Source organism: Labrus mixtus, chromosome 5 (genome assembly GCF_963584025.1).
Source record: "Labrus mixtus chromosome 5, fLabMix1.1, whole genome shotgun sequence".
In the NCBI taxonomy this organism is placed as follows: domain Eukaryota; kingdom Metazoa; phylum Chordata; class Actinopteri; order Labriformes; family Labridae; genus Labrus; species Labrus mixtus.
In genome coordinates this window covers 12,497,612-12,510,770 of record NC_083616.1, presented here as the reverse complement: position 1 = coordinate 12,510,770, position 13,159 = coordinate 12,497,612, and the positions used below count along the sequence as shown (strand labels likewise).

General features: G+C 38.9%; 2 protein-coding genes across 3 annotated transcripts in view; one reads left to right on the top strand and one right to left on the bottom strand.

The window, feature by feature from the left end:
* The window catches only part of LOC132974097 (DNA repair protein XRCC4-like), a 29,623-nt gene extending 23,778 nt beyond the window's left edge, over positions 1-5,845 (bottom strand). For both annotated transcript variants that reach the window (XM_061037905.1, XM_061037904.1), the window contains exons 1-3: positions 5,711-5,845; positions 1,392-1,533; positions 94-296 (exon numbers count right to left, since the gene is read on the bottom strand). In XM_061037905.1, coding sequence (XP_060893888.1) covers positions 94-296; positions 1,392-1,530 — 342 coding nt within the window. In that variant the 5' untranslated portion in view covers positions 1,531-1,533; positions 5,711-5,845. The remainder of the gene's footprint in view (positions 1-93; positions 297-1,391; positions 1,534-5,710) is intronic.
* A 6-nt stretch (positions 5,846-5,851) lies between these two features.
* Positions 5,852-10,073, top strand: tmem167a (transmembrane protein 167A). The gene is made up of 4 exons (XM_061037909.1): positions 5,852-5,982; positions 7,633-7,742; positions 9,136-9,170; positions 9,283-10,073. Exons 1-4 carry the CDS (start codon positions 5,980-5,982, stop codon positions 9,351-9,353), a joined length of 219 nt encoding a protein of 72 aa, XP_060893892.1. The 5' UTR covers positions 5,852-5,979; the 3' UTR covers positions 9,354-10,073.
* Positions 10,074-13,159: the final 3,086 nt, after the last annotated feature.

Here is a 13,159-nt window from a genome sequence, read left to right as displayed (position 1 = left end):
ATTTTCTGTCTGAAGACAGCTTTAAAGTTTCCTGCTTGTGTATGCATTTAAGCCATAAAATAAAACTAAAATCCACACAAAGCCATTGCTCACCGAGATGTCATTACAGATCTTCTGATACGAGAGCTGGCAGTGGTCTGGTGTGAGTTGGAAAGAATACACGTTCTTGTCGCCCCCTCTCCTTCCTGATCCTCTCCCCTCTTCACCTCCTGTTAGTGCTCGAAGAAGGTCCTCAACATATTTTCGTCGTGTGACTTCCATATCTTTGGCCTCTTTTGTCACCTCGTCTTCTGAAACTGGACACAAAGAAGGCATTTCTTTGGCATTTTAAAGTCACATAGTTGAGAGAAACCTGACAGTGGGTAAAGAGGTGATAGCAGACACTAGAACAAAAACGATAAACATTAATTATGTAGCAATGTGTGGATGCACGTGACGGCTGATTTAAAAGGAAGCATGCAGAAAAACCAAAGGGGAATGTCATCAGCTGTTGCACAGCTGCTAACATGAGGTTGAGGGTCCCAATTAGCACATCAAACACAGAAACACTGACAACCCAGAAGCCCGCACATAGCTGTCACAACCCCATCTCTGCCTGTCAACTGTGCAGATGGACAGCAATAGAAAACTAGGGAGCATTTATGTTCCAGGTGTCCTTCCAGGGAAAATGTGCTCTTGGCATAACAGACACACGCACACACACACACACACAAGCGCACACAAAGACAACCTTGTAGAGTTTAATTTACTTTATACACCTGTAAGCTGTAGCACAATAGTGAAGAGCCACGATGAAACAAGGTCACTGCTGTCCCTCTGGTTAAAGGACCAACAGTTTCAATATAATGAGATGAGGTTCGGCCAGGTGCCTACATATGGAGAGTCTTAGAAGAGTAGTAGACCTGGTGACCCTGTCTAGTAATAGTCAGAGATGCAGGATTTGGGTTCAGTTACAACACATTTAATCTGAGATTGCAACAGTGTGAATTATTTTAGCTGTTCTGTAGATTTGCAACAATCTAACAATATGTCTTATGAGACTGAACGTAGGACTTAACACATCCTTATATGGTGTTAACTAGTTTGAAAAACACAATAAAGGTCACAGTAGAAATCTTATTTGAGGAAAACTGTCAAAGATCAAAGACCCCTATTAGGGTTAAATCTGAGAAGTAATGGGACTAGTATGGATTTGCATTGGAATTTACTTTAGGTCCTTTAATATTGACATTAGAACCTTTTATTTTTATGCAGTCTGATCAAATTAATTTGGATCCAACTTTACCAGAAAGAATGTTCCCATGTGCATGAACAAGTACAAGCATACTTCTATTCTTACATTCATAGTCTTTAAATATCAATGTGTTTTTATAATTTCTCTGAAAATGTACCTTCTCCAATCCATGCTGAGTTGCCATCAGTGAGAGCTAATGTGAAACCAGCGCCCAGGTCTATGGCCCAGTCCACTCGCAGGAAGTAGGGGGTGTCTGGATCGGTACTTAGATTGATCCGTCGGACTGTGCCGCTCATGACCTGCAGAAAAACAAAGATGTGGGATGCTGTTAACTCTCAAGATGCCATGATGATTCATTCTACCAGAACAAGCCAATTGTGCTGCAATATCTCTGAGGCCTACAGCTAGTATGTGGTCCTGGGACCTCTTTCGCAGTACGCCCTCCAACCAATCCATTTTGGTGTTGTGATACTGTGTTAATCTTGCACTTTCATCACTGTGCCTCATTGTTTCACTGCCTGGATTTAGTAATAAACATCCCTGTGTTTTTCTCCAGAGGAGGCCTCTCTGAGTCAGTGGAACCACACAGAGATTAACAGGTTTTGGGAGGTTTTTGTGTGGAAATGTGGGCTTTTCGAATACCAGTAAGGTAATCACACGCTGTTAAAAGATAATAGAAGAATATTACCAAACAGCTCTAGTTGTTGTCTAATGTCTTCAATGCCTACATTTTTTTATTTGAATATTCCTAAAGCAAGTTTGAATATCCTTTAGCCAAGATTCAAGTCATTCAAAAAAGACTTGAAAGTCCATTAAGAGAAGGTGATTCTCCATGATTCTGCAGCTGTAAAGACTGTTCCTTACATCATACCCATTTCGATTTTTTGGCCAAAGTTTGGGAGATTTGACAGTACCTGAAGAGCCATCACGTTTGAAAATAGGCAGAAACGATCAACCCAAAAGATGAGTGAGAACTGTTTTTACAGCCCAACACTTCTTAAGCTAATTTGTCCTCCGCTATGCCAGACCACATGAGCAGATACAAACCTGTGGCATCCATGGATCAGAATCACTTTAACCTAGTTAACTAAAATCCTATTTGCCGAAACAATATTGTTCAAGGAGTGAGCTGAGAGAGATCTTTGGTAATGTCACCTTGCCCTCACGCTTAAGTCTTGGAATACTGATTCACTGCTGCAGTTAAAGTCAAGTCTTCTGCCAGAGAGAGCCTACGATCAAAAGATCAGTTACAAAAGATGTTGATGTAAGGATTACAAAATGAAATGTCCTTTGGTTCACTGCCTACAAATCTTTTATTCCGTCTTTTCAAAGGGCTTGAGAAACTTTTACTTGATTACGGATGTACAGGCCAGAACATGTGATTACTGCTTCCACGTGAAGTGAGAGGTGAGTTGGATATCTTCCCTGCTTAACTACAGGGCAAAGTGTGTGGAGATGGAAGGAAAAGGACAGCTAAATTGGCAGTTAGCCAAGCTGGACATGTTTAAAAAATGAAAATGAGTGCCTTCGGATACAGTGCTATGAGTTAGAACGTGACAGCACTTTTTTTGTGTGTGTATTATTTCTTTGTATCATGTATGCTGACAAAGCAGGTGGTCAAGGTCATATAAAATTTGACATATAGCAAAGATCTGAAAGCGCTACACATGTGCCCACTCCGCAGATGCATACACACCAATGCACACACATGTGCACATCCACAAAGAGCCTTGCAGCATATTAAAGTTGACCCTGTGTGCTTCAAGAAGGGGTGTGGCTGGATGAAGGGGCTGAGCAAGATGAGGGAGCTGAAGGGTTCAACTTTAACCTCATAAAGTGAGCCCAGCTACTCATTAGTAACTGTAACATCTGTTGTGCAGCGATGATGAGCCTCTGGTAGTGACAGAAGGACTGTCCAATTAAATGAACAGGGCTGTCTGTCAGGTGTAGAGAACTGCAAACTGCCTTCAAAGTCAATTCAAAAGTCAAGTCACTTGATCGGCAGAATCAATCACTGGCTTAAATCATCAGGAAAAGCTTCTGGACAGTTATGACACACAGCTTCATCCAGCTTCTCTTGCTCCCTCTGTAATCTTATACTCAACCTTTTCATTGTCATTTCTTCTTAACACTGCTGCATGTGAAGCCCTGAGACAAAACTTTGTCAGGACATACTAAGTGAATGAATCACAAATAAAGCCTTTGCATACGGATCATGTTTCTTGACTGAGGTGTTCATGCAGAGAAGAAAAAGCCAAGGCAATTAACCGTCTCTTTAGAGGGTCAGTCTGGTCACTGTCCTTTCACTGGACTTTCACCTCATGCTTTCTCCAACACAAGAGTCTCAAGATGAAAATGAGAACACTTTGAGAGTTCAGTGCTAAGTCGTAAACAGTAGCAGCCCATTGCAAAGCCTTTCTTAGTATTCTATTGGGGTCTATTTAAGGCCAAACCAAGCAAATATAACACCTACATAAGTATGGTAGTATAAGTATAAGTATAAGTATTAGGGTTATTACTAATAGTATTAGGGTTATTAGTATTAGTATTATAAGTATAAGTATAAGTATTGACCTATATAAGTCAAAACACAAAGGCCTGAAAATCTGTCTCAACTTATACCAACATCTTGACAGTGGAAGAATAAGTTGTGTCAGCATAGGTTGACTGATGCAGGCCTCAACTTAAAGACCGGGTCTGGAAAACTACAGTAATTTAGCAGCTGACACGTTTCATACTTATAGCCCTGCTTGCAGAGGAGACTGAATGTAGTAGTAATGGGTTAGGGTCAAGTTCCATCCCATTCTGTTTTTTTTTATTAGAGGGGCATTCTCAAATGCAAAAACTGCCCTTTTCTGAAATCCACAGAGGCCCAAATACTTCTTGTCTCAGTAGACAAAAGAGTTGATGAAATGTGTCAGACTTAAATCTAAAATCTTTCGTCTTAAATGGATTATGTTGTCAAATATGGGTTAGTTTAAAAACTGTAAATTACACAAGTGATTTAATTGACTTCAGTAAATAACAAAATAAAAAAAATGGTTGTTTGCAAAGAAGCTGTATCTCTGTAATCTTGAACTAAAATGAGTGAGCTACATCTGAATAGTGATCATCACGTCAACTTTGGTTCTGCATTGAAATGATTGAAGAGATTACTAATTTTGACACAGGCCTGTCCTTTAAAACACATAGTAAAAGCCTGAAAGAGTTTTCCTACTGACCCCAGCTGCTCTTCTGAACATGTATAGCTTTCCAACCTTGAATCAGCTGCATCAAAACAGGTCATTTTGACATCTCTACTATTCACACAGGAACCAGTTACAGTTGTGACCTAACCTAAGCCAGCCATGCTGAGCCACTAACATAAGGCAGTTCTCATTGAAAGTAGTGGTTGTCCAAATAGCATAGAGATACTCCCACAATGCATCCTGATAAATTACAAATCTGATTATTTAATTAGATATTTAAAGTCATATTAATTGAGTTTATTGTATTCTGAAATGTAGCCTCAATGGGTCAGCAAACAATATAGAAAGCGTTATCAAACCAACAGGATTGTAAGTATGTCTCAAGTTAACATATGCTCATCTTTTACTCTTCTAAACCAGGCTACAACATTACGGAACTCTTGTTAAACCAAGTTCTCATCCACACTGTAGTTAAACATGCAAAACATTATTTATGTGTGGTTTATAATATGACAGATTTGTTCTTACATAGAGAGAGCTCTCTTGGAGTGTCTGGGAAGGAAGGGTCGAGGGGGATTTATGAAACATGGTTTAAATGCAATCAAGATGCTGCCATGGCTGCTTGTAGGGAGGGGATTTCATTGTGAAAACCAAGAGAGAAAAGTGGACCACAAAAATGTCACTCTGACGTCACAAAGAGGGATCTATCTATTCAACTATTGACAGATTAATAACAGTTCTCAACCGGGTTGAAGAAGCAACGTGTAACATGTAAAAAAACATGTTAAAAAAGACTAATCTTAATTAAATGTTGAATGTTCAACTCTTAAAGAGAATTCACCTAAATTCATTTTTTTATTAAATGGACAAATTTAAGTGTACACTCACATTTTCAAGCTGGAACCATTAAATCTAGACATATTATCTTATATAATCAAATACATTCTCTTTTGAACTGTACTAGATAACTCAAAGGAATGTGCATCATGATACAGAGGTTTACTTCCTTGTCTTTCCGACATAATGTAGGCACATCTATTCACATCTGTTTCACCCTGTGCTACTTAACAATTATCTCCCTAACTAGTTTACCACCACCTTCTTCGTTGAAGTTGGCGGTGTACGTACCAGGTACATACTGTACACGCCAAGGCGCCTAAACTTGCTGCAGCAGTTCCCGCCCTGCTCGCATTTTAACAGTGATTTCCTGCAACAGTCGGACCAAATTCGCTTGAATTTTCAAGTGGGGAAAAGACTTCACGTATGTAGTTTTCTTTAAGACACTTACGTTATTGTGTGGGCTAACTACTGCGTTGTCCACACTCGGTATTTATGAACTCAAACTGAAATCACTGCGGCTCCAGCGGCTCTCTCTTGTCAGCTTTCCTTGCCAGCAGGCAAACCAACCTTCAACTCCTTCGCTCTCAGCCAATCAGCAAACGAGCTTCGGCAGAGCGGCAGAGTAGTGCGTAATGACGTTACGTAAACGTCATTGGTTACGTTACGTAAGTTCCAGAGAGAGCAGGAAGTGTGATGTGGCTTTGACTCAAAACAAAAATGGTAAGTTTCTTACTTATTAAGGGCTTTAACTTTTAACAGCACATTTAAACGTTATATATAATGCGCACCCTACTGCTAAACCATGTTGGCAACAACTGTGAAACCATATAATGCTACCAGACAGTGCGGAGCGGGACGTAATGTGAATGCTACCCTGCGGAGCTACCATTGGCTAGCTTTAAAGGCTAAAAGTTTAGCCAGTCACTTTATGTTTTGGTGATACAATATCAATGTCTTTTAGATCTACACAATTCATAAGTCGTGTATAAGCGCAAATAGATTGATTCCAATGAAAAAATGTATCAGTGGTGAGGATCACGATTGTAAAGAGCATCGCAGTGTTTTGGTGTGTGTGCCACGTAGCTCCACATGAAGCACCACATGAAGCTCCACATGAAGCACCTACACAGCTCAGTCATTAACGCCTTGTTGCTTATGAGCTTGCATAAATATGGCAAACAAATCACATGATTTACATTTTAAGGAATACTTTATTCAATTAAGACATTCTTTACAATGTTATGGTCAAGCAGAAAATAAATAATTTACTGGATTTGATTTCATCTGAAACAAAAAGCTGTAGAAACAACATGTGCGAATAGGAAAGGTAGGTAACTATTGCAGTGAGCAATCAAATGTAAAGAAATAATATTCCAAAAACGTATGTGAGATTTAAAGTTTTACTTATTATAACATCAGTAAATGGAATAAATGTGCAGTAGAAGGAGTTTGTTTAGTTCCTCATAGATACAAGACTAAAGTTAGATACATCCTTAGTTTATGCTCCATAATGTGTTTTTTTTTATTATCTGTACATGATAATGTTGAATTTTTATGTTATGTTGGTATATAATATTATAGATTACATTATTGGTTCTAATTAAATAAATTAACTGCAGATTTGTTGTTTAATGAGGTTCCCTAAATTCACAAGACATATATCTATTCAACAAAAAACCTACACGTGAATACCCAGACAGAGAAGGGCTAACTTGTACATGATCAACTTTAGTTTCGTTATCATCATTATTTAGAACCTTACTATAACAAATCAGTCATCGTTATCTCAAGACGCTTTACAAAAAGCAGGTAAAAGACCTTACTTATTGTAAAGTTACAAAGTAAAATGGGATAGGGGGAGATGGGATAAGATGCAGGAAGAAGGAATTATGAAGTTAGTAACATCAGCAAACACAAACACTCAGAAGTGGTGTAAAGCTGAAAGTCGTGCTTTCAAAAATGACATTTCAATACTGAATCTTAGATCTGCATTCCGTCTGATATGTTATAATTTTTTGTGAGCAGATGATGTGCTACTACATTTTTTTTAGCATAACAATAAGGTGCATAACTTAAAGCAAGGGGGGGGACAAGTTTGAGTTTCTGTTTTTGCACATGACAGCATAGGGATTTGATCCTTCCTACGCCACAATACCTGTTGACATGTTTAAGCTTGCACATAAGTATTGGTACTGTAATGTACACACTTAAAGGTTACAATTTGACTGTTTCTTTCTTCTTAAATCTGTAACACTGATCATGATACAGACAATGAACCACCTTAAATGAACATGTTCTTATTGTGAACACTTATTACTGGTGAGCAGCACAAGATCGTGTATGTACTAATGCTCTTTTTTTTCCTTGCAGTCGGCCATTTTCAACTTCCAGTCACTGCTAACGGTGATTCTCCTCTTGATCTGTACCTGTGCCTACATCAGAGCAATGGCTCCCAGCCTGCTAGACAAGAACAAGACTGGGTATGACTAGATACTGCCTTAGATACTTGCCAATGGAGCAGTTTTGAGGTGTTCTTAGTGAATAATGGACCCCTTCAATACCTGTCTCTGTTTTTGAATGTGAAACATTATCAGACATTGTATGCAATATCAAATCAAATCAATGTTACCACACTATGCCATGTGGTTTACACTAGCACCTCAACAGATAAAACACTAAACAGCCATTTAAATCATTTTTGTTAGAAATACTTGTTCATATTATTAAAAGTATTTGTTCCTATACAGTATATTAAGTGTATTATTTTAGATAACAGAGTCTTCCTGTAAGCCTCAGGGTGAAATAAGGACACTTAAGAAACCCACATACAACCTTATTTTGCAGCCCCCTTGATTTTCCGTCAGTGCCAATCAGAGCCGGCTACTATTTAGTGTAAAGGCAAATTATCCTTCCTCTGTAGCTTGGAAGGATAATTCCAAGCAAATACCAAAAAAAAAAAAATCAAATTTTTACATCTAATAAGAAGCTCCTCAATGAGGCGAGTAAAGTAGCAGAAGGCCTAAATTTTCATCATTACTGAATCATTATTATTCTTGGATGTACAAACTCCATGATTCACTTCTAACAAGTCTGGCACAGCTGATGCAACTGCTACACACACACACACACACACACACACACACACACACACACACACACACACACACACACACACACACACACACACACACACACACACACACACACACACACACACACACACACACACACACCATCTGAGCAGGGAGGGACATCCTCTTCAGACAAACACATGAGACTGAGGCTGGCAGATGGGATGATTTAATACATTTCCCTCTTGATTGATTTGTTGACTGAGGCATGAGACATCATTTCTGTTGATTTGGTTTGTGTGTTAGGGATGTGCCCAGAAAATGAGGAAAATAACACATTCAGGCAAATTCTAAAAGTATGTGTTTTGTACAGAAAAACATTTCTATGTTATTTAGAAAATAATAATTTTCTATTTTGCAGAATAGAAACTTAAAACAACAGGGTTCATTTAGGTCAATAAAACGTGAAATTCCAAATGGGATGCTGACACCATCTGGTCAGTATGAAAGTTGAAAGAAATGAAGGCCTTGGATGCCACCTTTTTACCCCAGCTGTCACCAGAGATGATAAGACTCGCCTGCTGTCCCCCTCTCTTCCATTTTGCACACTCCATACATGGACATTTGATGACTCACTCACTTGGCTTTATAGATCAGTTTTCACAGTTCTCACATTGAGTTTTGATTCAGGTCTTTAAGTAGTTGTGGGAAAAATGAAGTCTATACTAAATTGTCTATACTAAATTGTCTATACTAAATTGTTTCTACTTTTATTTTGTTTTATCATTTTGTTTTCTCTCAGGATTCTAGGAATTTTCTGGAAGTGTGCCAGAATAGGTAAGCAGGCAATTTCCCCCTATGTTTTACATTTACTGAGTATGTTCTGTTAATCTTTGTGAAATGTTGCAAAACAATGGTGGCAAGGACTTAAAATCATTTATTTTCCCAGGTGAGCGGAAGAGTCCCTGGGTGGCGGCTTGCTGTGTCATCATGGCTTTTAGTATATTGTTTCTACAGTAGCAGTCCCAAGGAAACCACACATGGAAACATTGGAGAAATAAAAGGACAAGTCACAGACATAATGATCCTAGAAGCACAACAGGACCTCCTGTGGTTGTCACTTAGATAATGTAAAAACAGAGAGCTATCACCACTCACTGATGCCACGGAGAGAGAAAATGTGTCTGCGTAGGGGGAGGGGGTTAGCTGATAGCCCCGGAGTGTGTGTCTTGATCCCTCCTTGGACTTCCAGGTCCTGTCCTCGTGTGTTTGCTCATGTGGAATGTTTACTGGGGATGTATGTGTGTGTGGGGGGGCCACTGCGTTCTGTTTCCTGCCACTCCATCTAAACGAAAGAATTCAGATCGTGGCATTATTTCTGGGATCAAATAATACATTGTTTGTCTAAACATTTCAAACACAGTCTCTCCTCCCTTAGAGTTTGTCTCAATTGCATTGAGCTGTTTGGGATTTTTCCGCAAAAAGGACCGTCATAAATGTTCAAGACTCTTGTGCGAATTACACGAAGGCTTGTGACTTTATATCATCACAGTATCTTTTTTTTGTAACCTGTGCCCTGTTTGTTCTATTGAGAAAGCGTGATCAGATTTCACAATGAACAAAATGAAAGTATGGGTCTTCTAATGATCATACAGATTTGCCTCGAAGAGCTGCTGATGTTTTTTAAAGTCAGTCAGTTTTCCGCTATTTATTAAAGAACCATTTTTGGAAAATTGAAAAGTCTGATGTTTGTCTTTTGAAATCAACCGTTTTAAATAGTGTTTGCTGTTCACACATGTTAATGTCGATTGTGATAATGCCTTACTCTCATTGATTATGACTTCAAACTCACAAAATACATGTTGATGAATTTATAAACCTGTCGTCAATGTTCTCTCTTTAAGGAATGCAGAGACAAAAAGGGTTTAGTTAGGAGGAAACTGTGACCTGAAGGATTGCTGTTGTAGTTCACATCTAGAGTGTAGCGCTCCTCATAGTGGATTCCGCATGGAGTGAGATGGACAGTGAAGAGTTTGCGATAACCTCTTCCATAACCTTTGCAGTCGCCACTCATCCTCACAGGGATTGCTGTGAAGACTTGTCAGCCCTACACGCCACAGTTGATATGGATGAAATGCGGAAAACTTTGGAGGCTATCCAGAATGTTTTTGGAGAAGTTAGAACCATGTGTTAAGTGCTGATTTAGATGTCAAAACCTTTACATTTCATCTTCTAACTGGAGAAGCTGTGGCAGCATAAAAGCAAAACAAATTAGTTTCAAATAGCTTGACATCATTTATATTTTCAGCCGTGAGGTTCTCAGGATTTGGGGGGGGGGGGAAAAGAAGAGACTTGTTGACACACTCACCTTTGATACTCTGATCAATGTTGAGTGTTCAGATCCTAACACCCCCGCACACAGCCCCTTGTTAGGGAACGTGGGTACCATATTGGTGCACATCCGTTTTGGCACACCCCAGCTGAGATAAAGCATCAAGTGAAGGCTGCCGGTAAAGTCGTGATTATCAGGCAGTGACGCAGATACAGGAGACACAGAGGAGCAGGAGACTCTCAGTCATTCACTTCTATCTTGGGAAAGGAGATACTGGCGGGACATCACTGGACAAATGAGCCGAGCTAATGTCCTTGGTGATGATGAAAGGGAAACAAGAAGGAGGAACTGCAGTCACTTACTCCAGTAGGTGATAGTTATCACCAGTCCCATCCTGGTTCTTCACACAAGAACACGAGAACGAAAAGCACATAGTCAGTTGTGAATTGTTGTGAACAATAATTCTGCAAAACATTAGGAAACTAAACAGATGGTTCCTGTGTCTGACTTCAGGGCCGTTTGAGGACAAACTCAAACGTTTTTCTCTCTTTTCAAATCAAAATGATTACTCTTAATCGTCCTTAAACTGCGGGCACAGTTCAGATGACAAAACACAATATCTGGCAGCAAATCAGTGACTGGACACCGAATGAAAACAACATTTGGAAGCTTTCTGTTGTTTCTAAATGACTTAATGCATGCTCTGATTTCTGTGTTTGACTTGGCTGATCATGATCTACTCATGTTGAAGCCAAGTGGCTTAGGGACATTAGAAAATGTAACTTTTTCTTTTCATTGTGTCAGATCTAGGCTTAGCATGCAACTGATATGAAGTGACATGATTTAACGTCATCATCAAAGATTTTTTTTTGCCTTAAGTCTCTGGTCAAAGCTCGCAAAAACTACAACGTAACCGTGCTTAACTGAGTCTAGAACTATTTAGGTTACCTTCATAGTCAAGTAAAACTGCATCAGAGACTTCATCTTGCTCTGACCCTTAGATGAAATTACAATGTTGAGTAATGATTTCCTTTCACATTTGATAAATTGATTTGAACAAGAACAAAATGATAACCAGCTGTATAAGGAGGTCATGATGGATTTATATAAAAAACAGGATGTCAAGATTTCGTTTGACATTTCCTTCAGTTTGCCTGCTCTTTTATTCATTTATTTCAAAGTCTTCCATTTAAAATATAACACTTACCTGTAGTTGGTACTGTAAAAAGTCTTGTTGTTGGATGAAATAGTAAGGAGGCAGTGCATGTTGATAAGTTAAGCTGCATTGGGGTCTTTACAGGAGGATACATATATGACTTAGCTCACTCACTACTTTAGGTTTTATCCAAAGCTGTCTACATGTTCCACTGCTGTAACTCTTTATGCTAACACAGACATAATATCAATATTTCACACAGAAAAGGTACACGTGTGTCTGTATGAAAAAATGGGGTTTAAAAAACATTCTGAGCATCAATTTAGAAAAAAAAGAATTGGGGAAATGTAATTTTACTCGTTACTAAGTTAAAAAATGAAATGTTTATGAGACTTTACTTTTGGTATTTGTTCAAAAATAGCAGTCATAGGGTTTATGACGTCAGTTGTAAAGAAGGTCAACTTGACAATCACTGCAACCTTTCTTCAACAACCCCTCTTACCTTCTATGCAGGGATTTAAGAAGCAGCCAACAATATGACAGCATGAAGTGGCACTACATTTAGGCATCTAATCCAGAACACCTCATTGAACAGGGTGTGGTACTCCATGCATCATTAATTTACAAGAACAATCACAGCAAATGTCAGCTGTGTCGTAAAGAGGTTTGTATGATTGATGAAGATAGTCAGGAGTCATGTTGACCTTACAGATTGGTACAATACGGAGCTCATTCAGTTTCATTTCCACATTAATTTTGTTTTTATTTTATGCTCCAGTGATGATAGAAAATGATTCTCAGATGAGTGATACGGACATTTAGGCAAAGCAAATGCTTCTGAATTGTACTTCGCATTTACAAAATGACCCTTAGGGGATAATTTGAGATGTGTAATATTCCTTAATAAACGAGTGAGATAATAACCTCCATTATTCATATGTAACTGATTTATGCCTTATGCACACAATCATCATCAGTTATATGTCCTTGACGCTCTCTTCCCTCCTTTGATCAGGCAGGAGAGTTTCTTGCACTCGTTTTGAGGACTTCAAAGGCGATCAGGCTAATAAAGTCACTACCACCTCCTGCTGAGCGCACCAGAAGTGGCCAATCAGACCATGACCCTTTAAATGATCAATGGAGCCTGAGTGAATCACTACACTGGCTACTGCTTTTGGAGGGAATGAAAGATGAATGGAGGGAAAGAAAACTGCGAAAGACATGCCTGTGTAGAGAGAATGTGAGAAGGATAATGAGAGGGACACTGGGAAAGAAAACAGCCTTAAAAAATACATGAATATAGTGGATTCTAATTATACCACTGGTGTGTCTCAGTGA

Excerpts from the sequence above, each read along its gene's own strand:
- tmem167a (XM_061037909.1), top strand. Across the intron at positions 7,743-9,135 it reads CTAGACAAGAACAAGACTGG|GATTCTAGGAATTTTCTGGA; the intron begins GTATGACTAGAT and ends GTTTTCTCTCAG. Across the intron at positions 9,171-9,282 it reads CTGGAAGTGTGCCAGAATAG|GTGAGCGGAAGAGTCCCTGG; the intron begins GTAAGCAGGCAA and ends TTATTTTCCCAG.